The 27,459-nt window shown below is 48.2% G+C and overlaps 1 protein-coding gene across 1 annotated transcript in view; it reads left to right on the top strand.

Annotated features, from left to right (window-relative positions):
- CNTLN (centlein) overlaps positions 1 to 27,459 on the top strand; it is a 1,434,305-nt gene that overhangs the window by 728,793 nt on the left and 678,053 nt on the right. The window contains exon 13 of the mRNA XM_078675976.1: positions 16,120 to 16,245. Within this exon, the coding sequence (XP_078532102.1) occupies positions 16,120 to 16,245 (126 nt within the window). The remainder of the gene's footprint in view (positions 1 to 16,119; positions 16,246 to 27,459) is intronic.

Genomic DNA, 27,459 nt, shown 5'->3' with positions numbered 1-27,459 from the left:
GAAGGGCTGATGTCTTCGTCCTATTTTACAGCTGTGCCTTTTCTTTCCGTTCCTCCAAAAGGAATAATTCAAAATGCTCTTCCTAGCCCAGGTTTTGTATGCCTTCAACCCTGGACACTGGGTGGTGGACTTGTAGAATGCTTATTTCCATATACCTTTCCTGCCGGCCCATCTGCGCTACTTGCAATTCATGGTGGAACAGGAGGATTTTCAGTTTACGGTGTTCCCCTTGGGTCTTACCAGTGCACCCCCAGGTGTTCACGAAAGTGATGGTGGTGGTAGTGGCACACCTTCAGAAATCCCTACCAGTCTTCCCCTACCTCAATGACTTACTGTGGAAGGTGGACTCGCCCCAGGCAGTCAAACACCCCTGAACTACAGTGATCATCTTTGGGGTTCTTTATCAATGTGCTGAAGTCACACCTGACTCCTTTTCAGACGCTCCACTTCATCAGAGCCATTGTGGACCTGGTTCGGGTTTGTGCCTTTCCCCCAAGAAAGCGATCCCGATCTTTCAGCCTCAGTCTTGGATTTCAGTGAGGTCAATTCTTAGGCTGCTAGAACTGATGGCATCTTACTGGTCGAGTGAGCCACGTGGCTTCTGCAGGCTCCACAGTGGGATCTGAACTCCCAGTGGGCCCAACATCAAGGGGACCTCACCGACAAGGTTCAGATTTCGGAGGTGACTTTGAAGGATCTGCAGTGGTGGTTGCTGTGCTGCAATTGGGTCAGAGGCACACTTCTCTCCCTTCCCCCATCCAGAAGTCATAGAGATCAATTCTGCTTAGGGGCAGCCACCTGGGAGAGGTGGAAAGCAAAGGCCTCTGATGGAGTCCATTCTCCACATCAAACTTCTGGAGTTGAGGTCCATCCTCTTCGCATTGAAAGCCTTCCTTCCATCCATCAAAGAGAAGGCTGGTGCAGGTGCTCACAGACGGCACCCCCACCATGTGGTACTACAATGAACAGGGCAGGGTGGGGTGGCGGACCCTGTGCCAGGAGGGCTTGCGCCTCTGTAAATGGCTGGACCACCAAAGAATGTATCTGGTGGTGAACCACCTGGCAGGATCTTAGAATGCCAGAGCAGGCAAATGCAGCCATAGATGTCTTGCGGATCAAGAATCACCGTTACACCTGGAGGTGGCGCAAGGTCTCTTATGAGAATAGGGAGAACCTTGGCTCAATCTGTTCATCACAGCTGAGAACGCGCAATTTCTGCACGTTCTGCCTCGAGTGGATATCACTTCTTCCTTGAGTTCTCCTGAAGATCGGGACTGACCGGGCACAAGTCATCCCCTAGTGGCGCCGTATTGGGCACAGAGAGTATGGTATCCACAACATTTGGGCTTAAGCATATGTCCTGTGATCAAGCTGCCCCTCCGGGAGGACCTGCTGTCCCGGCAATAGGGCAGGGTTCTGCACCCATGCCTTCTCAAGTTCCACCTTCATGCGTAAAGATTGAGTGGCGACAGCTGAACACCTTTGACCTCCATCCGGAGGTAGTTAATGTCATCTTGGAAGCTAGTTGCTGGAACAAATTTGTGACTTGTTGCTGCACACTCCAGATAGACCTCCTCCAGACCAAGTTACTTGATGGTCTGTTTGTGCTTTTGCTTGCCCAGCAAGGTTTGGCTTTGGGCATGAGTTAAGGTTAATTTATGACCTTTTTTAATTTCTCAGAGATAGAGAAGTAAGATAGGTCGCTAGAACAGGAAGAGAGGAAGGCCAAACCGTTCCGGTCCAAGCTTTCGCGCTGATTTTTGGTGAATGACACCGAACTGCTGCCTCGCACCTCACCTCCCATCTCGCGGCTTGTCGTTTCCCGTTGTTCCGTGCTTCAGCACAGTGGGGGTAATAATTATCCTCGAGCCCCTGGCGGCCGGGCAGCCAAGAGCGAGTTTCAGATGAATTTCGTCTCCTCCCTGTAGTATTCTCCCGCAGTGTTCCTGGTAGATATGTGAGCAGCGGGAGCAAACAGGAAGATGGAAGCGGAGAAGAGAGAGAGAGAACCTCTCCTTTGCCCTCATGGAAGCAGCTTGGTGGAATGAGACCGAGTGCGACTTGCGAGTGTGGCCAGTGAGTGACCGTCTGGACTCTCTCCATAGCGGTCGCTCCCCTCGCTCTCTGCCTCCCAACAGACGCTTTGCTCCCTGCTGCCTGCTTGCCCTGATTGAGCGCATTGAAGTGAACGCAGCGCCTGGTATCGTTTGCATTTAATTCTTTGCCTGCTGCCTGCTTGCCCTGAAAGAGCGCATTTAGCGCCTGGTATCGTTTGCTTGTCTTGTAATATTTTTGCACATTGGCCTTGCATTGCGGGGAATTGAAAAGTGCCTGAATAGTGTTTTGTCAATTTCTGTACCTTGACTCGCACTCCGGCTGCGCCCCAGTTTCGATTCAGGTACCGGGCAGACATTTTGTTGTGTGTTTACTTGTGTGGGCCCGTGTCTCCTCTCAGCTCCCGCCTCCCAGCTGCCCCTCCCACGCTCCCGCCTCCCTCCACTCTCCATTTAAGGCAGATGAACCAACACGCAGCGCCGAAGGTGCGCCAAAGGTAAGCCCGTCTACGCCCGTCCACGCCTGGACCGCGCCCAGCGCTAGTCCCCCTGGTCCCCGCCACACCCAACCCACTAGATTCACATATGATGCCGCAACTCTCCTCGCCCTCAACCCCGGACGCACACCACAATGCTGCGAAGCCACCCCAGGACGTACCCACGGCCCATTCGCCTGCCTCTCCTGCAAGTTCAACTGCTTCAGGACCCTCACCAAATCCACCTCCTCCATACACAGCTCCGACTCTAACCACCTGAAGTGCATCCTGCTCAACACTCGCTCGGTCCACAGACACGCTACTGAACTCTGGGACCTACTCGACACTGCGTCACCGGACATCGCCTTCCTTACAGAAACATGGATGAACACAACATCAGCACCCGACATCGCCATAGCCATACCGGACGCTTACAAGATTATCCGAAAAGACCGCACCAATCAAACAGGAGGAGGCATCGCCATCATCCATAGGAACACCATCAAAATCACGACTAGCTCCGACGATAATCTTGCAACCGCCGAACATCTCCACTTTCAGATCCACACCGACCCTAGGACCACACTTAGAGGCACCCTCATCTACAGGCCTCCAGGAACCCGCACTCAATTCAGCGATGACATCACCGACTTCGTCAGCCCACATGCCCTCGCCTCCGAGAACTACATTCTTTTAGGAGACCTCAACTACCACCTTGAAAACAAACACGACAGCAACACCTCCACCCTTCTGGACAACCTGGCCAATCTCGGACTCAAACAACTTGTTGACACCCCCACCCATGTAGCCGGACACACGCTCGACCCTATCTTCACCTCCAGCAAGCACATCTCCTTCGATCGCACCACAGCTCTCCATTGGACGGACCACAGCTGTGTTCACTTCAGCTACAAAACCACCCTGACCCACATCCGCCCACAACCTATTCCTCGGAGACACTGGAACAAAATCACCTCCGACCAACTCCTCACATCACTCAACCAAAACCCTCCCACCCTCCCATTGGACCCAAACCAAGCGGCCACCAATCTCAAGCAATGGATCACCCACAGTGCTGACGAATTAGCACCCCTGAAAAAACACCAGATCAAATCAGCCAGCAAAAAGGCTTCCTGGTTCAATGATGACCTTAAAAAATCCAAGAAGCTATGCCGCACCCTGAAGAAAACTTGGAGAAAAAACCCAACCACCGACAACATGGCCACCCTCAAGGCAGCCACCCGCAAACACCACCAACTGATTAGATCCGCCAAGAAATCAGCATTCAAGGATCGTCTCGACAACAACACCCACAACAGCAAGGAACTTTTCAACATCGTCAAAGAATTCACCAACCCCACCGCAGCATCTAACGACATCACCCCCACCCAAGACCTCTGCGATGCGTTATCCTCCTTCTTCTACAACAAAATTGCCGACATCCACAACAGCTTCGAGAACACTCCCAGCGATCAACCCTCCCCACACCCCTCAGATCCTACTCCGCCAACTAACAACCTTAGCGCCTGGAACACAATCACTACTGAAGACACCATTCACCTAATGAACTCAATCCACTCTGGCTCGCCAACCGACCCATGCCCCCACCACATCTTCAACAAAGCTGACTCCATCATCGCACCCCATCTCCGTGATGTCATCAACTGCTCGTTCAACACTGCCACCTTCCCAGAAAGCTGGAAACACGCCGAACTCAGCGCCCTCTTGAAGAAACCCACAGCAGACCCCTCTGAACTTAAAAACTACCGACCCATATCCCTCCTCCCTTTCCCCGCCAAAGTCATTGAGAAAGCCGTCAACAGCCAGCTCGCCGCCTTCCTTGAATCCAACAACTCCCTCGATCCATCTCAATCCGGATTTCGAGCCAAACACGGCACCGAAACCGCCCTCATTGCAGCGACAGACGACATCCGAACACTACTTGATAACGGAGAAACAGTGGCCCTCATTCTACTCGACCTCTCCGCCGCCTTCGACACAGTCTGCCACAGCACCCTTACACAACGCCTCAGCAACACCGGCATACAAGGACAAGCCTTGGACTGGATCATCTCGTTCCTCGCCGGGAGAACTCAAAGAGTCCGACTTCCCCCATTCAACTCAGAGGCCACTGAAGTCATCTGTGGAGTACCACAAGGGTCATCACTCAGTCCCACCCTCTTCAACGTTTACATGAGCCCACTCGCATCCATCGCGCGCCAACATAACCTCAACATCATCTCTTACGCCGACGACACCCAATTAATCCTTTCCCTCACCAAAGACCCTAACACCGCCAAAACCAATCTTCACGAAGGCATGAAAGAAGTTGCCGAATGGATGAAACATAGCCGCCTAAAACTCAACTCAGACAAAACGGAGGTGCTCATCCTAGGATCTTCCCCCTCTGCCTGGGACGACTCTTGGTGGCCTTCCGCTCTGGGCACAGCACCCACACCCACAGACCACGCACGTAACCTTGGCTTCATCCTAGACTCCTCTCTCTCGATGTCCAGACAAGTCATCGCAGTCTCATCCTCCTGCTTCAACGTACTTCGCATCCTCAAAAAGATCTTCCGCTGGATCCCCCTCGAAACAAGAAAGACTGTCACCCACGCACTGGTCACGAGTCGACTGGATTATGGTAACACACTATACGCCGGAATCACAGCAAAATTACAGAAAAAACTCCAACGCATCCAAAACGCATCAGCGAGACTCATATTGGACATCCCTCGCCAAGATCACATCACCGAACACCTAAAAGACCTCCACTGGCTTCCCGTCAACAAAAGAATTAAGTTCCGTCTTCTCACCCACGCACACAAGGCCCTCTACAATCTAGGACCCGAATGCCTCAACACTCGACTGTCCTTCTACAAACCCACCCGCCAACTAAGATCGTCCAATCAAGCCCTCGCCGCAGTCCTGCGCATCCGAAAATCCACCATGGATGGCAGATCCTTCTCCTTCCTGGCTGCCAAGACCTGGAACTCACTCCCCACTCACCTCCGCCTTACTCAAAACCACATCTCCTTCAGAAAAGAACTTAAAACCTGGCTATTCGACAAATAATGAACCCCTTCCCCAAGCGCCTTGAAACCCTCTGGTTGAGTAGTGCGCTTTATAAATGATCGAACTTGAACTTGAACTACGGGTATCTGCAGTGTGGCGTTGCCCTTTGGATTTTTTTTTTGTGCACTGCCAGTTACGGGTGGAGTATTCCCCGACTTATCCAGATAGAGCCGCAAGGACTAGTGGTCTCTCCTCACCCGTTTTGATTACCCGGATACGTCCCCTCAAAACCTGGTCCGTTTCCTGGGAGACACTGAAAAAGGCCTTGCTTCACTGCTACTGGAACCAAAGGTTTTCTTTGCCAAGGCTTGTCTCGAGTCAGGAGTTGCATCCAACGGTGCAGCTAAGTGTCCAGGCTGCCTGTGCTGATGTTTGGTTTGATTTGATTTGACTTTTTTTCTTGTTTTGCCTCATACCTACGCTGAGTGATCCCTGGTCAGTCATTTCCTTGATTTGTATGACAATAACAGTTGGAGTCATTTGCTTTTGCAAAAACAATTATTGTTTTACGTTTTGGAGGAAAGATTACTAGTTGGCTGCTTGGTTTAAGAGTGATTTATATATACAACTCCTGTTATTTCTGTGTCATAAGATGTCATGTCTCTACATCACCTCGTATTTGCTCTTCAGCCTCAGTAAAGCTTCAGTGAGGCTCACCGTTGGGTGCTGGCTGTTCTTCACTGCCCTGCTCTGCCCTGCTGCTACCGCAATCACCGCAACGAGTGGAGCAGACACAGACTCCATTTCCCAGGAACCTTGGGGGCGCACATCCTACCCGGGCAGGGCTATATTATTGATCGCTGTGACTGGAGGTTTACTGTTGGGTCCTATTGACATGGTACTGTAATAAATATTGTATTGACTTGCTTGGGTCCCCTGTATTACTTGATACTAGTATGAGAAAGTCTAAGTTGACAACAGGACAGGGGGTTGCCGGGACTCTGGATGCTTTCCATTTGAGGGCTGAATCCGTCTTAATTCACGAGATTGAACTCACAGAAAGGAGATTATCAATGGACCCACAAAGTCCATTAACACAAAATGCCCTCCCTATTATTTTGCAATCATCCATTGGTGAGGAAAACACTTCGCCCTCGAATAGATTGGGTGCACCGGGTTCAGGCTCAGTAGCTCCGATGGCACCGGTGCTCAGTGAGGAGGGGTGAAGACACACAAACAATTAACCAACAAGTAACAAGTAACCAACCAGGTAGTTATGGTATGGGTCAGTCTAATTTTAATCTTAGCCCCTCCCTTAGGCCCAATCTTTCCGTATCTGGATCAAGAATTGTGGAGCAAGGAAGTGTAGAGACACCTTCGGCAATGGGTGGTGCTAGACAGGGACATGCCGCATCCACACAAGGTCTAACTAGGAATACAGTAGGCAGTGAAAATGATATTCAACCTGTGGGAGGCCAGTGTTCAACCTCCACAAGGAGACAGTCTCATGTGGATGTGGTCTCCCAGAAGTCAGCCATAAATTTACATCTACCCCCAGAAGCAACACTGTATACTGTGGTGCTGGCAAATATCCCTATTGTGTCATATAGTTACAATGAACACTGGTCATCTCTGAGGAATAAATCCCTCCACTTCCTCGGCACAAAGGACTAGGATTAACATCAACCCCTTATAATCGGAATTTATGATGACACGTAGAATAGGCTGGGTCGTCAGTCTAGAAAGCATATCATTTAGGTCATGTCACTTGGTACAGCTAATATTAGATAGGGCCGGTAAAGGGCCTGTCAGATCAGATGAGATACCCATTTGTAATGTTAAAGCTCCCTCGAGCAGTTGGCTGACGAGCCTGGGACCCCGCACCTGCGCGCCTGAGTGCTCCTAAACTTGGCAATATTTGGCAGCCACCGGCAACCCCAGAACACGGCCTAATCCCTGCTGATGAGGGGTAAATACCCCGAAACACGTGTCCAGGGATGGTGAAGACAGCGAAGATAGCAGAGAATCGAAAGTAGATGCATCGCGGAACACGAACTACACTTACCACAGTCCTTAGGGGCGATCCCGCTGATGTGTGAGTAGTGTGCGACCCCACCCCCATTTGTAATGTTAAAGCTCCCTCGAGCAGTTGGCTGACGAGCCTGGGACCCCGTACCTGCGCGCCTGAGTGGTACTAAACCTGGCAATATTTGGCAGCCACCGGCAACCCCAGAACACGGCCTAATCCCTGCTGATGAGGGGTAAATACCCCGAAACAGGTGTCCAGGGATGGCGAAGACAGCGAAGATAGCAGAGAATCGAAAGAAGATGCATCGCGGAACACGAACTACACTTACCACAGTCCTTAGGGGCGATCCCGCTGGTGTGTGAGTAGTGTGCGACCCCACCCCCATTTGTAATGAGATACCCATACTACCCTTAGGGTTCTTTTATTCTCCACATGCATATCCATGGCATATCCCCAAGGAGAAGGTGTTCCATCATGGCAATCAGTCAAGATATGCAGTCCCAACTAATAATCATGTCGACAATTTTAACTCACTGGAAGATATTGACTGACTGGCCTAAGAAACCCTACAAGACCCTCAGACAGACAAACAGGGCATCTGGGAAATAGGGCGTTAAGGCAAGTATGTAGAACCCATATGCTAGCAGAGCAGGAAAAATCTTTCCCTCGTTGGTATGTATAGTGGAAGAAGTACAGGATAAAGGGTGTTTATCCTGGGATCAGACCTTCTCTTTGGACTCCCTAACTCTTCAGATCCCCGGGGGTGAGACCCAGGTTTCCAGTTTTACCGTGTGGGCTCGGACCCTCCCACTAGAACTATCCATTTCACAGCAACACGTATGTCATGAAGAGTATAACTCTCGTGATTTGGTGGTAGCCAGTTCTTCCCTTACCAAAGTGAGCACTGGGTGTAGCCTTGTATCCTGGAATATATCATTTCTACGTTCCAAGATTAGTAATCCCCAATGGTCTGATTATATATTAAGATATGAAATTATTTGTCTCCAGGAAACATGGCTGAAGAACTCAATACATATAAACGGCTTTAGAACATTTAACACTCATTCCATAGGGGGTTCATTTGGCAGAGCCAAAGGTGGGCTCTGTATATACTTATCCAACAAGTTACATTTTGTTAAAATTAAGTCCTACCTTGAGTCCCCTTATTATCAACTGTTAGTATTGTATTCAACTGCCTCTCTCTGCGCGATACTGGCTAATTTTTATAATAATATTCCACCTGGTAGTGTCCCTAACATGGCAAATCATTACGTAATGAATTAAAAATTACGTGTAAAGAAATGGTACTGATAAAATTCTTAATATGTGTGGGGATTTTAATTGTGCCCTGTGCCCTCATGAGGATGACATGACGTGGTTTTAATGTGGAAGAAGGCACATGTAATACTCACTTTTGCCATTCAAACACAGAGGAACTCTTTAACGAACTTGTGTTTACATTAAATCTAGGTTTTGCTAATTAATTATGTACTAGACCAATCTCTATGCCACAGACCTTCGATTGTAGGGGCCTCTGTTCCACAATAGACTGCATATTTTTATCAAATGCACATGCATCTAGACTGCTCACTTTCTCAGTTGACACCAATTGCTGAGTGATCATTTTCCATTATGCATATCTGTAATACTCCCTGCCAGAAGACAGAAAAGGGAAGAACAGGCGGCAGACGAGGCTTTAGTTAACCTAAAACTTGATAAAGGTAATGGGTACTCCCTTCACTGGGACATGATGGATCCCGACGTAGTTAATAAACAACTAATTACTAAATGTAGATTGGCCTTTGACACCTGCCTGAACGAACTGGAATCTCCCGAAAGCGTTTTATCCTCATTTCAAGATACAGCAGGTGCGGTACGGGATGTACTATTCAAACAAGGTGGAAAAAAGTCTGTCCCCCAGAGGTGGTTTGATTCAAATTGCTCTCGAGCATACTCTACCCTGAAATAGGAGTTGCATAACACCCCAAGGAACATCAGTAAAATCTTGCAGGCTAGAAAGAACTATAAACTGGCTCTGACTGAAAGAAAGAATGCTTTAAGAAAATAAGCCTGGGAGCTGCTTATCACACCCTCTCAAACGAAAGACAGTGTAGCTTTTTGGAAAGCGGTTAAAAAACCTTTCTTGTCCGCGGACGAGGGCCCAACTATCGAAGTAGCCATCACAGAGGGTCAGTGGATTGAACACTTTTCTACGATATACAATGGGCAATGCATGTGCAATGGCCAGGATAGTGAAACCCCTCGAATTATTAATTATCCGCTGGATTTACATTTTAACAGCGATGAAGTTAAGAGGGCACTCTCCTCAAGTGCAGGTGGAAAAGCCTTGGGACCTGATGGGATTCCTGTGGACCTATATAAGTCCAATATTACCTTGTGGGCACCTATAATTACCCACATAATTAATGCGAGTTGCCAGGCTGTGTTTCCCCCAACTTGGGTGGAATCCACTATTGTCCCTATATTCAAGAAGGGGGACCGTCAAGATCCCACCTGTTACAGGCCTATTTCTTTATTGGATTCAATGGCCAAAGTTTTGGGGCGAATTATTTTGGAACGCCTACAGCTTTGAGCACAGGATAACCAAATTTTATCCGACGTTCAATATGGTATCCGAGAAGGATTAGGGACTGTAGAGCAGAGCCTAAATCTAGCTATTTTTATGGAGAAATACATCAGGGCTAAAAAGGGCACGTTGTTTTTAGCTTTTGTTGACCTCACGGCTGCCTTTGATTGCGTGAGGCATGCACAGCTCTGGGAGATTTTAGAATCAATGGGTGTTGATATAATTATCCATTTTATTAGAGGTCTTTACAACGGAGCTAAGTCACGTGTGCGCTATGGTCTGGGCGATAAGCGCACTGCCTCTTTTACCATTAGGAGGGGGGTAAGGCAAGGTTGTGTTCTAGCCCCCTTTCTTTTTAATCTTTATATTAATGGGTTAGGGCAGGCACTCCTCAAGGACACTCAAGATTTCCCTCAAATAGGTAACCGTCCAATACCAGCTCTTCTGTATGCGGATGATGCTGTGATGATGTCTCGAACCCAGATTGGCCTTCAAAAGACTCTAAATAACTTTTTTTACTTTATGTAGGACTTAGATCTTAGAATTAACATCTCAAAGACCCTCATAATGAGATGTGGCCGGGGATCCAGAGATGTAAGGACATATACGTAGAGGGACACCCAATAGCCCCGACTAGCAGTTTCTCATACTTAGGTATTTTTTTTAGCCACAATGACACCTGGGTTTAAGCAGCAGCAGCCATAAATTTGGCACTAATTAGAACAACGTCTGATCTTGCAAGCTTTGCAAAAAAACTGGGAAGGAAACCACCGATGGAACGTCTGAAAATATACAAAGCAAAATGTGTCTCAACTGTTACCTATGGAGCTGGGCTATGGGGTTTCGCTGACACACATTCAATTCAACTGGTGGAGAATACTTTTTTAAATACATTTTGTCAGCATCTTCTAGTACCTCCACCTATGTTTGTCATGCAGAGTTGGGCCTCTTATATATATATCAGATCTCATAAAAGTAGAGCCAATTCTTCTCTGGCACAGGATTTGGTCAAGGGACGAGACTCAACTAAACAGGGAATTATTACAGGATAGCCTGAAGATGGATGGTGCGCAAAAAATCCCATGGGTCAAGTTTGTTCAAGAATTTACAAAAGACTTAGGCCACCCGGAATAGTTTGCCAACCCAAGTATGATTACTTTGATCTCTAGGAAAAGCCTAAGAAAAGATGCTCTTCTTCACCTGGACAGCCTAAGACTATCTGTGGAAATTATTAAGCCAAGCGTCCAGCAACATCAGATTGTTCTTACCACTTTTAGTTTGCAGCCATATTTAATATTTGTACCTGGTGGTTTTGACAGGTTTTTACTTATAAGATTCAGATTGGGGACTATTCAAAGACTTGTATCATTCCCTAATATGAATGACTGGGCAAGTGAGTTGCAACTATGCCCATGTGATAACCAATCAACTCAATCCTCACTTCACCTAGTTTTATTCTTTAAATTTTATTTGGAGCTAAGAAAGATCTGGATAGTTCCTATTTTAAAAAATTGGGGGCTGAGACAATGTCGCCCGGCTTTTATTAAGCTCCAGCTCTTAGAAAACGAACACGTAGCTTCGAGGATATCTATGGGACATATGTAGGTAATTTGTGTTTTGTGATTCTCAAATTGCGATTTTTAGAGAATCGCAATTAGAGAATCGCAAAACGCAGTGTAGGTAAGATTAGCAAGATTAGCAAATTTTTTTGCGAATCCCACTTATTCCTTATTTGCGAATCGCAAATTGAGATTCGCAAATAAGGAATACCTTTTAATTCATTCCTACGGGCTAGAATGCCCATAGGAATGAATTGGAAGACATTCTCAATTTGCGATTCTCAATTAGAGAATCACAAATTGAGAATGCAATTTCAGGGTTGCAAGGGTGTCAATAGGACACCCTGTGGCACCTCTCAAATTAACATGTGTTCACATGTGGCCCACATACATGCCCTAAGGGCATGTACGTGACCCGCATGGCACTTTGAAAAAAGCCAAAAAGTGAATTTTTCAAAGAAATCGCAATTTACCACCAACCTAAAGTTGGTGGTATTTTGCGATTCCCTAAGCCACAATTCGCACAACTTGGGTGCTTCCTACATTGCATTTAAGGAATCGCAATTTGCAATTCCTTAAATGCAATCGCAAAGTAAGTATTTTGCATGGGGCTTTTGGTGTGCTACATAGCACACTGCCCTAATTGCGATCGCAAATGCTGAAATTCTGCGAATTTCAGCATTTGTGAGCGCAATTAGGCTTCCTACATATGGCCCTTAATTTTTAAAAAAAGTCCTTTATCAGAGAAAGAGTATTGTAATCTAGGACTTATGGGGTGGCTCTTTTTAGATGTCTGTTTTTTCTTTTTTTATCACTATATGAATTATACATCAAGTTGAGAAAAGTTTTTAATGTATTCTGTACTTAAACTTCTGATGAAAATGCATGTATTATCTTTGTATTGTAACTGTGATTTTATGATTGAAACATTGCAATCGAAATAAAGCTTTATTGATTGATTGATTGAATTTCTCATGGTTGCCAGATCAGCCCTCGTTATTTAAGTAACCGGTTGTGATGCAATTTTTTTTGTTTAGAGAGCTGCAGCACATGTTCCTCTCTTCTCCCTTTGTAATGTCTCAGTGGGACCTTAATCTGGTCCTGACTTATCTGATGTGCACTCTGTCCAAGCTGCTTCACAGTTGCCCTTTACAGCTCTTCATTATTTAAACTATGTTCTTCATCACCTTAGCACTGTGTGTAAGTGAGCTTCGTACTCTTTGTGTCAATCCATCATTCACCTTTTCTTCCTAGACAAACTGATTCTGCGGACTTAGGCCTCCTTTCTACCAAAGGTTGTGACGCTGTCTTCTCCCATCCAAAATCAGGGAATCGTATTACACCGTGAATATTGGTGATATTTTTTGGGCCACCTCATTTAATAAGGCACTTTTGCATGAAGACCGCCGTGCCACATCCTTCCCTTTCCTCTGGATAGCAAATTTCTCTGCTAATACAGCGCCTTTCTGTGTCTTTAAACTGATATCCCGTGGTCTTAGTTCTGAACTGAGCTCTTAATACATTTTGACTGATTTCTCTATTTCTGAGCGCTTGCAGTCAGTTAATGCCTTTTTTGTTGCGTTCTTTAAATCGTACCTTATTAGCCGACTTTTGGTTTCACTTTTCCCAATTTTGGTTCCTAAAGATCGTATGTTGCACTTGATGCTTGTGCAATGTCTTGTGCCACGCTGTGTTCCGTTTCATTATTAATTGGCACTAGAAGCCATATCACCCTCATCCAAGCCATACTTTGGATGGGTGATGATGCCTCTGTGTATTTGTCAATTTTTGCCTCTTTTCAGACTGTTGGGCTTGACCTCTCTTCTAGAATTGACAAAATACTTACTGGCGATGCCTTTCAGTAAAGTGCCTTTAAGTAAAGTGTTTGCCATCTCCCCTTCTCAGTCTCTTGCAGTAGTGCTGATCTGGTGCACACTATATCCAGGTGAGTGCTAACGATCACCCAAGCCCCACTGCTGTCCACCCCATGCCCACAATTGAATAATTAGGGAGAGACATTATATTTGACTGCCTCCAGATCCTCACAGCAGCTTCCCCATCACCAAAATGGCCTGTATATGCTGCCTGTCTAGTCCTTATGGAGTACAAAATATTCCCAGCTGCCCTTCACTCCTGGAGCTAGTCTCTGCTTTTGAAGTTATGTCTCGGTTTGTTTCTGCCCGGCTGCACTTGTGTGCGGTTTGTGGTGTTGAGGCTGTGCTCAGCATTTAGTTTCAAAGTGTCCAAGCTTTGCTTGTTGACGCCGGTGCTTCCATGGCAATCAGTCAGTAGGGACCCCATGAGCAACATCTCCATGGACAGAACATCAGAACGCCAGTACGCAGATCACATAGTCACACTAGCCTAGAATATGGCGACCTTCTGTTTTGAAGCAGTTTTCACTAACAGCCTAGCTGTATTGGCACAGTACTATTTAAGTCTGTTTCCAATGCGTGGAAATGATTGCAACACAGCATGTGAGATACAGAAGGGTGCAAGGGGAGGTTCAACCTTAGAACCACCACAGACAGAGAGAGAGAGAGAGAGAGAGAGAGAGAGAGAGAGACTCCTCCTCCTTCTTTCCTCATTTCTTCCTCCTTTCTTCCTCCTCCTTCTATCCTCCTCATTTCCTTCTTCTCCTTCTTTCCTCTTCCTGCTTTCCTCCTCCGTTGTCTTCTTTCCTCCCCCTTCTTTCCTCCTCCTTCTTCTTCTTTCCTCCTCCTACTGCTTCTTTCCTCCTCCTCCTTGTTCTTTCCTCCTTCTTTCCATCTTCTTCTTCCCTCCTCCTTCTTTCCATCTTCTTCTTCCCTCCTCCTTCTTTCCATCTTCTTCTTCCCTCCTCCTTCTTCTTTTTCTTTCCTCCTCCTCCTTCTTTTTCTTTCCTCCTCCTCCTTCTTTTTCTTTCCTCCTCCTCCTTCTTTTTCTTTCCTCCTCCTCCTTCTTTTTCTTTCCTCCTCCTTCTTCTTGCCGCACATTAAAGCCCAATCCCCCCTCACCCACGGGACCCCTTGGCCTCTGTTTTTACATGTTTTAATTGCCTAGGAAAGTACATGCCAGTGGGCTTAAAACCTGATAAACTTTGTTCTCTCCTTGTGACCACGTTGTAGAGAGACTTCCACTAATGCACAGGCCTCAGCCTGGAAAGGTGTTCGTAGGCAGTCTTTGGGCTGCTGTAAAATAGAGTAACTGTGAGTGTTGATGGCACCTACTTGAACTTCATGGTCTTTATTCTGCAAATGTTGAATTGAAACGGAATGTACTGGTGTTGTGTTCTTCCACTCTGTCTGGGTGTGCAGCACACAAGCTGTGTGCCCATCGTCCTTGTTGAAGGCTCCTACATTCTGCATCTGCTTCGTGCCACTTACCTACATTTAACAGTCTCCTTTACTCTTCGGGAAAAATGATATCCTCAACACACTATCAACAAAAGGACTTTTACTAACTGCAGTTTTTCTGTGGTCCATAAATAAAAGTTAATGGTAGTGATTAAATATACGTACATGAGGATTTAAATATTGGTTAATAACATTTTGGCGGATTAACCATCTATAGGACTCCTTGTTCTTCCTGAGACGTCACGCTAAAGGGTTAACTCCACCTCATGACGTCAGTCAGGGCAGGTAGAACTGAGGGAGGACCGGTTGGGCCCTGAAAGATAGTGAAGCTATCCAAAGGCAGAACAAACATTGGATAAGCAATACAATAAAATAATCATTTGAAAGACAAGATTGAAAAGATGTAAGAGACAAGTGGATCTAACGGAAAGAAACTGCAACTTGAGCATTTCTCATAGGGTTGTTAAGAATAACCAATGAATGAATGACTTGGCCATTTTGATGAACACTAATGAGCAGCGGCCCTTGAATCTCGTGTACATAGCTTTATCAAAATAAAGCTGGTAACTCAACGGGGTGAGTAAGGTGAAGGTGAAGAGCACTTTGGGGATAGTAAGGCCAGCAGCACATTTTGAAAGTATTTTAGCAGATAGTCATTGTGGGCTGTACTTCACATAAACTCTTACTTGCCTGCCAGTACGTGGGATTTGTCTCTCTCAATCTGCCGGGTTAAGAATTGGAAAGAGAGCAATGCAAAGCATAAACCCACATCTGTAAGGCGTGAGAAGACATATGGGAGACCTTGCAGATGGGCCAGAACGCCTTCTCATTTCTCATAATTGATAGTGCGTGTGAACTTTGAGCTCTGGGCGTGCTCTTGAAGGGCTCCCACAAGGCCAGGGGAGTAGTGGCGGACACCAGGGACCAGCAAGAACGAGTAATGATGACCAAGTTGGTAAATGTGGCATTCCGCAAAAAAAAACATGTATCTGAATAAAATGTTACTATAGTCGCACGTGTGTGTGTGTGTATATATATATTTTTTACTATCTTTTTTCCAACAGACCTCAAGGCTCTAAAATAAGCCACCAGCGTGCAGAATCCTGGCAGCTTAGGCAAGAAGATTCAGATGCTGTTTGGAACGAGCTTGCACATTTCAAGAAAGAACACAAAAAGCTATTGATCGAGAAGTGAGTTTCTTTTATTTTCATTGCGACGCGCCCTTGCAGACTCAACCATTGCCTTTTCAGATCTGTTTTTTTTCTCCTGCTTGTGGCTCCAAATAAGTCGCAGAGGAATTCTTTGCAGCGTTCTGGGATCAGGACATCTTTTGGCCTCCACTAAAAGAGAGATAAAAACCGGAGCCTTTCTTTTTTTTTTTAAATAAATGACAGTTACAAGTTTGCTAGCGCCAACTGCAAGTGCACAAAATGATCTAGGGATTGTGTTAATTAATGTGGCTCTCATCTGCTGGAGGTGTCGCTCTTCATTAGCCCGTATTTTACACACTGCCGTGCTTCATTTGTGGAATGAGGTGGTGAGGGGATAACCCAGCCAGCCATCCCTGTTTGATCTCCCCGGTACATACGCAATGCAGAATGCCTCGGCTCTCTTGGTTCCCTGCCCTGTCCTGCTAATCCCAGCTGAGCTCATTATGATGTAGCCTTGCTGCTGCTCTCGCGCCAGATCTGTCCAAGCTAATTACTGCTAGCAGCACAGCTGCCTGTTAAGGGTCTGCCGCGGATCTGCTAACATGGTCCTTGGTAGTGACCTGCACGGAGCACGAGGGAATTGCGCGCTTTCTTGCTGTGCACTGCCTGTCCTTGGGGTTTAGCGCTGATCCCTCCACGCTGCTCTTTTAGCTGGAGTCAGTGTAAAACTTGGAGGAGGAAATTCAGACTTTAGAAAAGCACACAGTTTCCTGCTTTGATCTCATATAATTCACTTGCCTTTTATTCTCAGCTTGGCAAAAGACGACCACGACTTTCTTTACAGAGTACTGTAAATTAATAGCACACAATCGGCTCGTTGTCGTTTTGCATGTTTTCATGCATTTGTCTTCCGCGAGGGAAAAGGGGCTGTCTAAAATCAAGGCCTGTGCAATCAGCCGGTATCCACAGTCTTGCAGCAGTGAACAAAAAGCGTGTTTTGCCTTAGGCAAATTTGTGTGAGTAAAAGATACAATTTCAAAATCAATAATACATTGTTATTTAAAAGTGAATATTTCTTTTGTGCTGAAAGTTGCAGATACATTTTTTCTCTATATTTTGAATTGTGGAAAGCCACGTATACCGCAGCGGATACAAATAAGCCTAAACTCTATCAAACATCTCTATAGCAAATGACAAACTTTATTTTGCTGACCTTCCTAAATAACATTTCCTTATCCCCTACTCTATCACCCAGATTCATCAATGTCCCGATTTGCGAGTCCTTAATAGCGATTATTAAGGAATCGCTATTAAAGACTCGCAAAACGGGATGCATGTAGAAATCACAATTAATTTTGCGATTTCTACTGCCTCCTTAATTGCGATTAGCTAATTGCTAATTGTAAATAAGGAATGGCTTTCCCATTCATTCCTTATTTGCGATTAGCAATTAGCTAATCGCAAATAAGGAAGCGATTTCAAGGGTGCCAGGGTGTCCAAAGGACACCCTGTAGCACCCCTGAAATGCAAATGTACACAGGTGTTGCGCACACACATGTCCAAAGGACATGTGTGTGTGTAACATACAACTCAGAAAAATGCACTAAAGTGCATTTTTCTAAGTTTTCGCTATTTACCACGAAGTTACACTTCGCGGTAAATAACGGCCCCATATTGCGAATTCGCAATTTTTAAAAGGTTCATGAATAGCATTTAAGGAATCTCTAATTGAGATTCCTTAAATGTGATTCTTCACAATTTAGCGAGTTCTGTAATTGCGATTTTTGCATTTGGAATGATGAATCCCAAATGCAAAAATAGCGCTCGCAAAGGGCCGGATTCTCAGAATCTGGCCCTTTGCGAGCCGATTTTACTTTGATGAATCTGGCCGTATGTTCTTAGTGCATCTTATCATATCACATATAACTAGAACCAATCTATATTTTTATGCTTTATTAATAGTAATTTATTGACTGAAGTGCGTCACCTGGTCAGTGCTGCTTTTGTATAATTTTCTGTCTGTGAGATGGATATTGACTTGTAACACATGTTCTTGAGAATCTCAAGCATTTCCACAATGTCTGCTACCTGATGTACCAAACCACCCCAGCAAAAGTTTGGGGAATCTGATAAAGGTATCCGGATAAGCCAAATGCTTCTAACAGTATTGCTTATGTCTTATAGAGACATCTAGCTGCAGATTCCTTACCGTAGAATTATCCAGAGGCATTCGACTGGATCTGGACATTTTTTGTGAACAGTACCCCTGCTCGCTGGTAGGTGGCATCAGTCAGATCTGTGTGGCATTGTCCTCACCGTAAGTGACGTGCACTGTGCCTATACAAGTGCCACCCCTGTGCTCTGATGCCGGTTCTTTTCTTTCTGCATCAGTCAGCACAGATCCGAGGAGAACTACCACCAGTCCATTTTTGACTGACCTTATTTGATTTTTTGTCAGTCTTTTGAGAATTTTCACCTGGTGTGGCAGGATGTCAACTAGGAAGGCAAGCTTCAAGTCTTTTGTGTCTGTCACCAGTAGATGTCGGTGACCGACCTGCACCTTATTTGCCTCTGGTGCCTCAAGTGCAGCCACAATATGAAGACCTGCGTTGACTGCTGTGCCATGCACCAAGGCCTTTAGGAAGCCCTCCCTCAAGCTCCTTGCCACCTGACGTGCGACTCTGTGACCGTCTCAATCCCGGTCAAGAGGCAGGTCCCGGTATTGTTCGTGGAGCCCAAGATCCTTGTCGCACTCCAAGTTGCCTTTGGTTAAGTCCCACAAGTGCATGAAGAGTACGTAGTAAAATAGGTCTTCGACTTCGCCCCATCCTTCAAAGTCATCCAACGAGATGAGGGAGTGTCGTCATTCGAGGCCTGTCTACACGATTGAGCCTGGACTGGCTCTGCGCCTACCCGAGTTTCCGGGAGCCGGTGCTACCCCCGCCCAACTTTGCGAGTTATGTAAGGTCATGCACCTCATATTTGGACAGCCCGTTCCTGCTGGAGTGCCTTCGGGCCCTGCAGGTTCGGGAGGGGTTTCCACTAGTTCTACTCCGGCTGTTCCATCCCCAGGTCCAGTCGAGCCCCTTTGATCCACAGATGGAACTGGACCGGCGAAGTTCATACCACCTCAACCTTCCCCGGCACCGGTCCCAATGCTGATGCTCCCGGCACTGCCATCTCCAATCTCATCCCAACTCTGACTCTGAGCCAGAGGGACGTCGTCCACCACCGGCACTGATTGAAGCGATGCCTTCTAGGCTGGAGCCCAGGACCTATTTTTATGGTCTGGATCTCATGGAGTATTGGGAGGGGTTGCTGAACCCTGAAGAATACGAGACTCTAGATCCCAATATGGACTGATGTGCTGTACCCTGAAGAATACAAGACCCTAGATCCCAACATGGACTGATGTGAAGAATTGGCGGATGCCAGCGAACTGGACACCTCTCTAGCTACTGGCATGCTTCTCCTACTATGGCTATGGAGGAGGAGGGCTTCATTTGCTATGGTGGTGGGAAGGGCGGTTGAGGTCCTGGATCTTGGCTTACCCTCAGTGGCAGTCAAGACTAATGTCTTGACGGAGATGCTTCAGCTGGGAGGGACCCCCTTAGAATCTCTTCTCCCATTTAATGAGGCCCTCACAGATGTCCTGCTGGGGACTTAGTTCAAACCCTACACAGGGGCTCCCTTGGACAGGACAGTTGCCCACCACCCTGCCCTGGGGGACCCCAACTTCCTCACACAGCACCCTACCCCGGAAAGCTTGGTGGTCCAAGCTTCCAACTCCAGTGCAAGTCTTGGTACATTCCCTACCACTCCACCGGATAGGAAATCCAAGAGGCTGGACACCTTAGGAAAGAAAATGTTTTCTTTCACCAGTCTGGCACTCCAGTCATGAACACTGGGTACCTTTTGGGCTGTTACTTCCATACTTTGTGGGATTTGGTTGTGCAGGTGCTGCTCATGGTTCCAGAGGATGCCCGGGCCTTACCCTCCGAAGCTACGTCTGATGGGATAGATGCAACAAAGTCCAAGAATCGATGTAGGCTTCACATGCCCGACTCACTGGGTAGAGCGGTTTCTTTGTCGGATGCCTTACAACACCATGCCTGTTTGAGAACATCTGGCTTTTCCAGAGATGTCCGAGTGTCGCTTATAGACATGCCCTTTGATGGCTCTTGTCTCTTCAGGGTCAAGGTGGACTCAGTTCTGTAGTGCTTCAAGGATAACAGAGCTACGGCCAGGTCCTTGGGCTTTTTCATGGCCCCTCGCTAACCCTGGTACGCCTTTCGCTGCATTTTTGGCCATGGAAGGGGCATCCAGCCATGTCTTTACCAACCCAGCCACAAAGGCGCTCAAATTTCCCAACCACCGCGGGGCCGAGGACACAGTACCCACAAACCCTGTAGGTCGAACAGCCATAGATCGAGCCAGTCCCCCACTCGCCAGGCAGCTGCAGCCGCCAAACCCCTTTAGTTTGCTCTCTTACCATCATAGGCACCCATTGGGAGGCAGGATACGCCATCACCTGCCCCGCTGGAGATCTATAACATCAGAAAGCTGGGTACTTTAGATTGTCATTAGGGGGCTGCGCCCTCACCTTCATGACTACCCTTCCACCCATGCCACCCATTTGCGACAGGCTGACGGAGGACCATCTCTTCTTGCTCCGCCAGGAAGTGATGTCTCTCTTGGCCAAAGGAGCGATAGAGAGGGTGCCGACACCAGAAGCAGGTTGTGGTTGTTATTCCCACTAATTGTTGGTGTCCAAGAAGGGTGGAGGTCTTCATCCTATCCTAGACCTGCGCCCTCTCAATGTCTTCCTCCAGAAGGAGAAGTTCAAAATGCTCAGGCTCGCTGAAGTCCTGTCTACCCTGGACCCCGGAGACTGGATGGGAGCGTGAGACCTGCAGGACGCCTGTGGTTCATGGTGAGCCACAAACACTTTCAGTTCACCGTGCTTCCTTGTGGCCTTCCCAGCGCCCCTCAGGTGTTCACCATGGTGATGGCTGTGGTTTCAGCTCCTCTGGGGAGATCAGGGGTGCCAGTTTGCCCCTTTCTCGATGGCTGGCTGTTGAAGGCAAGTTTGCCTCGATGGCTGGCTGTTGTCTACCACCTCCAGACCACGGCAGACCTCCTGTACTCATTGGGATTCACCATCAACGTTCCGAAGTCACACCTGACTCCCTCTCAGACACTCCCTTTCATTGAAGCTGATCTGACATAGTGCCGTTTCTGCCCTATCCTCCTGAACAGCGAGTCCAGGAAATTCATGCTATGATACAAATGTTTCAGCCTCTATCCTGGATTTTGATGAGACTGACTGAGGCTGTAGTCGCAGCATCTGGGTAATCTCTCCAAGATTGTCCAGATCTCTGAGGGCACTGCAAAAGATCTTCATTTGTGGCTGCTGAGCTGCAATTGGGTCAGCAGCAGACCCCTCTCCATCCCCTAACCAGATCTGATGGTAGTGACAGCCTCGTCACTCCTGGGGCTGGAGCGGCCATCAGCTGGAATCCGGACTCCACATCAACCTGGCGGAGGTCTGAGCGATCCGGTTGGCATTGAAAGCCTTTCTACCCTCCATCAAGGGAATGCTAGTGCAGGTGTTCTCGGTCAACAACACTGTAATGCAGTACTGCAACAAACAGGGTGTGATGGGGATCATGGACCCTGCATCTTTGGACATGGCTAGAACGTTAGGCATTTCCCGGCTGCTTCAACACCTGGATGACTCTCTGAATGCCATAGCGGACCAACTCAGCCTAAGATTCTTAATGTATCAGATGTGGCGTCTCCAACCGGAGGTGGTGCAGGGTCTTTTTCAGCAGTGAGGAGAGCATTAGTTAGATCAGTTCGTCACTGTCGAGAACGCGCAATGTCTTCAGTTCTGTGTGCTGGAGTTTCCAAGGTGGCTCTTGCTTAGAGGCGCTTTTCGTCTCAAGTGGAGCTCCGGCCTCCTGTATGCCTTTCTGCCAATACCACTCCTTCCCAGAGTTCTCAAGAGGACCAGGAACGACTGGGTCCAAGTCATCCTTTTTGCTTTAGACTAGGCTCGGAGAGTCTGGTATCCTGAGCTGTTGAGCATGTTCATCGGTTCTTGGATCAGGCTGCCCTTTCGTGAGGATCTTCTGTTGCAGCAGAAGGGAAGGGTTCTCCACCAGAACCTGTTGATGCTCCAACTTCATGCAGGGAGATTGAGGGGCGACAGTTAATAGCTTTTGACCTTCTGCCCAAAGTCTGTAATGTTATTTTGGCAGCTTGGTGTCCATCCAGCAAAACAATATATGCCGGCCGTTAGAACAAGTTTGTGGCATGTTGTAGAGAAAAAATTGAGCCTTTATCTGCAACCTTTTTTTGTTTATCCTTCCACTGGCCTAGCAGGTCTCTGCATTGGGCATGCCAAAGGGTTATTTATCTGCTATCTCAGCCTTTCTGGGGCTGCAAAATCAGTCGTCACTTTTCAAGTACCCTATTGAAAATAGGTTCCTTAAAGATCTTCAGCACGTTTCCTCCAGCTCCCTATGTTATGCCTAAATGGGACCTCAATTTGGTTCTTACTTTTCTAATGTACGCTCCCTTCGAGCTGCTTCATAACTGCCCTATTAGGCTTCTCACCATCAAGACTGCCTCTAGAAATTCACACAAAACCTTTCCAGGTGGACGATCAACTCTTCATGGGGTATGTCGAAGCCAAGAAAGGGAAGACTGTGCAGAAACTAACCATCCCCCAATGGAGTGTGCTCTGCCATAAGATCTGCTACAAATTGGCCAAGAAGCAAACCCCGAGGGGGCTTGCGTGCTTATTCCACCAGAGTAAAGACTGCAACCACTGTGTTGACATGCAGAGTTCCGATCCTGAACATCTGTCAGTCTGCAACATGTGCTCTGCTTCACACGGTCACCAAGCGCTACTGCCTGGATCGTAAGGTCCGACAGGATGAGCACTTTGCCTGTTCATCCTGCAGGACTTTCTAGTTTAAATCTAGTTTGCAGATCTACCACCGGGGAGTTACTGCTTGGGTATCTATTGTAAGGTAAGGAATCTGTGGCTAGAAGTCTCTATCAGATGAACAAGTTACTTACCTTCAATAACGCCTTATCTGGTAGGGACTCTATCTAGCCGCAGATTCCTTATAGAACCCACCCATTATCCCCGCTCTGCAAACAGATTTTTAGATATGAAAGAAACCGTTATAGATTCCTTACCTTAGAATTGCTCACAGGAGTCGGACTGGATCCAGAAAGTTTTTTGTCTGCAGTAACCCTGCGTGTCGGAAGGTGGCGTCTGTCGACTCCGCGTTTGTCGTCTGCGTCGTGGTCACCGGGATGACGATGCGGTAGCTAGGTAGATGGCGCCCTCCCGCGCTGACATCAGTTCTTTCTTTTTCCGCGCCAGCAAGCGCAGATCCGGAGAGAGCGGTACCCCAAGTCATTTTTTGACTGAGCTTTTTACTCTACTTTTGTCGAGTTTGTTGTTTTTTGACTCCATACGACTCCTGCAGCACGAAGGATGCCCGGTATTGCGGCTTGCGGTTCTTGTAACCGACTGATGCCGGTGACGGATCTGCACAGCGTGTGCCTCTACTGCCTGGAGCACAACCACGACCCCAAGTTGTGCTCCGACTGCCGGACCATGGCACGAAGTCTTTGCCGGAGCGGTCCCGAAAGCTACTCGAGGGCCGGCAGTCGGCTACGTGTCATGTGAAGTCGCGGAGGAGGTTAAGGGACCGATTGCGGAGCCAACACCATTCTTCCTCTAAGTCTTCGCACTCTGGGTCAGGTAAGTCGAAGCACAAAAAGAAGTCGAAGAAGCATCGTCGTTCTTTGACTTCTCCCTGTCCGTCGGCCAACGCGACGAGGGGTGCGGGTGTTGCCCCTCCCACAGCTCCACGTGCGAAGCCCGTAGGGTCGGCTCTGGGTCCCCCCCACTTCCCGGGACCGGGAGCAACACCTGCCCAGCTTTATCAGTTCTACAAAGCGATGCACGCCATCTTTGGGCAACCCGACTCCACCGGCGCGCCTTCGGGCCCCGGGGGCCCTGGGCCTTCGGCGTCGGCGGCTTCGGCGCCACAGGGTCATCTTGGATCCAGGCCTGGATCCGGAACGGTGTCAGTCGACCTCGTTAAGCCTCCCCGGCGCCCATTCCACCAGCACCACATCCGCCACCGGTGTCGGCTGTGTCCCCAGCAGGGGCTCAGAAGAGCAGGCTTTTCAGCCCCAGCGCGGCCGGGGACGTAGGAACAACCGTTATGGTTCTGGGAGCCAGCGGGCCAGTGCACCACAGCCCCCTCTGCAGCAGTCTCCAAACCCTCCTAGTCCGACCTTTCAGGGCCACCATACGCCAGTGGGCGGCAGGATCCGCCATCACCTCTCCCACTGGCGCACCATCACGTCGGACAGGTGGGTTTTGAAAATAGTCCAAAGGGGCTACTCCCTCCCCTTCGAGACTACCCCTCCCTCCATGCCACCTCAGTACCATCGCATGTCGGAGGATCACCTCGCCCTTCTCCAACCGGAAGTTTCGGCACTCTTGGCCAAGGGTAACATCGAGCGCGTTCCTGCCCCAGAAGTAGGTCGTGGTTGCTATTCCCACTACTTTCTAATACCCAAGAAGGACAAAGGCCTGCATCCTTCGATCTCAGGAACGTCAACCGCTTCCTCCAGAAGGAGAAATTAAAAATGTTGATGCTTGCTCAGGTCTTGTCTGCCCTCGACCCTGGAGACTGGATGGTAGTGTTGAACTTGCAGGACGCTTACTTTCACATCCCTGTCCTGCCGGCCCACCGGCGTTACCTGCGGTTCACGTTAGTCCACGAGCACTTTCAGTTTACCATACTCCTCTTTGGCCTTACCAGCGCCCTTCACGAAAGTGATGGCTGTGGTCGCAGCTGATCTGCGCAGATCAGGGGTTCCAGTCCTCCCCGACTCGGTTCCAGTCCTCCGACGACTGGCTGTTAAAGGCGGCTCGCCCGAGGCTGTCTTCTCCCACCTCCAGACTATGGCCGACTTCCTGCATTCGCTGGGGTTCTCCAGCAATGTACCGAAATCACACTTGATTCCCTCTCAGAAGCTCCTCTTCATCGGAGAGGTTCTTGATACGAAACAGTTTTGGGTTTTTTCTCCCGAACAGCGAGTCCGGGATATTCGGGCTATAATTCCGATCTTTCAGTCCCTATCCCGAGTGTTAGTCAGGATGACCCTGAGGCTGCTGGGCCTCATGGCCTCCTGCATCCTGCTCGTCGATCATGCCAGGTACCATAGGCAGGCTCTGCAGTGGGACCTAAAGTTCCAGTGGGCGCAGCATAAGCGGAATCTGTCCGATTGTGTCCAGATCTTGGAGGGCACTGCACAACAATTCCAGTGGTGGCTAACACACCAGGAATGGGTCAACAGCAGATCCCTCTCTTCTGAGATGGGGCGGCCACATGGAAGAGGCGGAGATCAGAGGCCTCTGGTCTCCGGTGGAGTCCAAGCTCCATATCAACCTTCTGGAGCTTCGGGCGATCTGGCTTGCACTGAAAGCATTCCTTCCCTCTGTCAAGAGGGGAGTAGGGCAGGTGTTCATGGACAGCACCACCTCCATGTGGTACTGCAACAAACAAGGCAGGGTGGGGTCATGGACCCTATTCAGGAGCCCTCCACCTCTGGACATGGCTGGAACATCAGGGCAAATCCCTGGTGGTTCAACACCTGGCTGGTTCACTGAACGCCAGGGCGGACAAACTTAGCCACAGGTGAATGATGGATCACGAATGGCGTTTTCACTCAGAGGTGGTGCAAGGTCTCTTTCAGCAGTGGGGACAGCCTTGGTTAGATCTATCCGCCACCAAAGAGAACGCGGAATGTCAGCAATTCTGCACATTGGAATTTCCATGGCAACACTCGCTAGGTGACGCTTTTCGTTGTGAGTGGAGTTGCGGTCTTCTATACGCCTTTCCGCCTATACCACATCTGCCCAGAGTGCTGAAGAAGATCAAGTGCGACTGGGCCCAAGTCATTCTTGTGGCTCTGGATTAGGCATGAAGAGTCTGGTATCCCGAGCTGCTGCACATGGCCATCGATCCTCCGATCCAACTGCCTCTTCAGGAGGATCTTCTGTCGCACCACCCGAACCTGTCCAGTCTCCAACTCCTTGCGAGGAGATTGAGCGGCAGCAGTTGACGTTGTTCGTTCTGCCTCCCGAAGTCTGTGATGTAATCTTGGCAGCCAGGCGTCCCTCGACTAAGACGGTATATGTCTGCAGATGGAACAAATTTGTGGCATGGTCCTTACCGCCCCACCCATCCTCCCGTTCTGCGAACTGATTTCTAGGGTTATGGCCATCCCTTTCAGGGCCCTAGTTTCATTGCACCAGTAGTTAGTTTCATGCATGGCTCTGCGTTCCGGGCTCAGAAAGTCGTGTACAGAACTGACGTCAGAGTGCGAGGGCGTCGTCTAAGCAGCTGCCGCAACGTCATCCTGGCGATCACGAAACCTACGACAGATGCGGAGCCGCACAACACCTCCTTCCGACACGCAGGGGTTCTGCTGACGAAAACTTTCTGGATTCAGTCTGATACCTGGGGGTAATTCTAAGGTAAGGAATCTATCACTAACTAATGTCTCTTACAGATATATTGGTACCGAAGGTAAGTAACTTGTGCGACTAGATGGTGGTTTTGGATCTGCAGGAGACTTACTTTCATGTACCCGTCTTTCAGTCCCATAGATGCTTCTTGCGATTTAAGGTGAGCCAGAAGCTTTTTCAATTTCCTGTACCCCTCCGCCCTTCAGCCTCATCTGTTCCCCCTGGGTGTTCAATAAAAGTGATGGTAATGATCGTAGCACACCTTCAGAGTTTGAGGATTACAGTTTTCCCCAACCTAAACAACAGGCTGTTGAAAGGAGCTGACAACAAATAACGTAGACAACCTCGAGCCGATGACAAACCTCCTGACATTTTTGGGATTCACTATTAATGAATCATACATGATTCAACTCCCACAGGGGGAGAGAGGGGGGGTCTCAGGGAAAATATTTAAAGACCTAGCCAGTTTCAATCCCCAATTCTATTTATAAACAACACAAGAAAACTGGTGATCTGACAAGAAAAACAAAGAAAAAGCAAAGATCACAGAACACAGGTAGTGGCAAATCATATGCTTATATGACAGCTAATCGTAGTGTGATGATTCTGACATAAGGACAACTTCATGACAGAAGAAACCCTGAGGAGGGGAAACAGAAAGTGGAGGATTTCCATCAACT

This window comes from Lissotriton helveticus, chromosome 2_1 (assembly GCF_964261635.1).
Source record: "Lissotriton helveticus chromosome 2_1, aLisHel1.1, whole genome shotgun sequence".
Classification (NCBI taxonomy): Eukaryota; Metazoa; Chordata; class Amphibia; order Caudata; family Salamandridae; genus Lissotriton; species Lissotriton helveticus.
The sequence above is the reverse complement of the archived record's forward strand: the minus strand, read 5'-3'. Positions and strand labels throughout refer to the sequence as shown.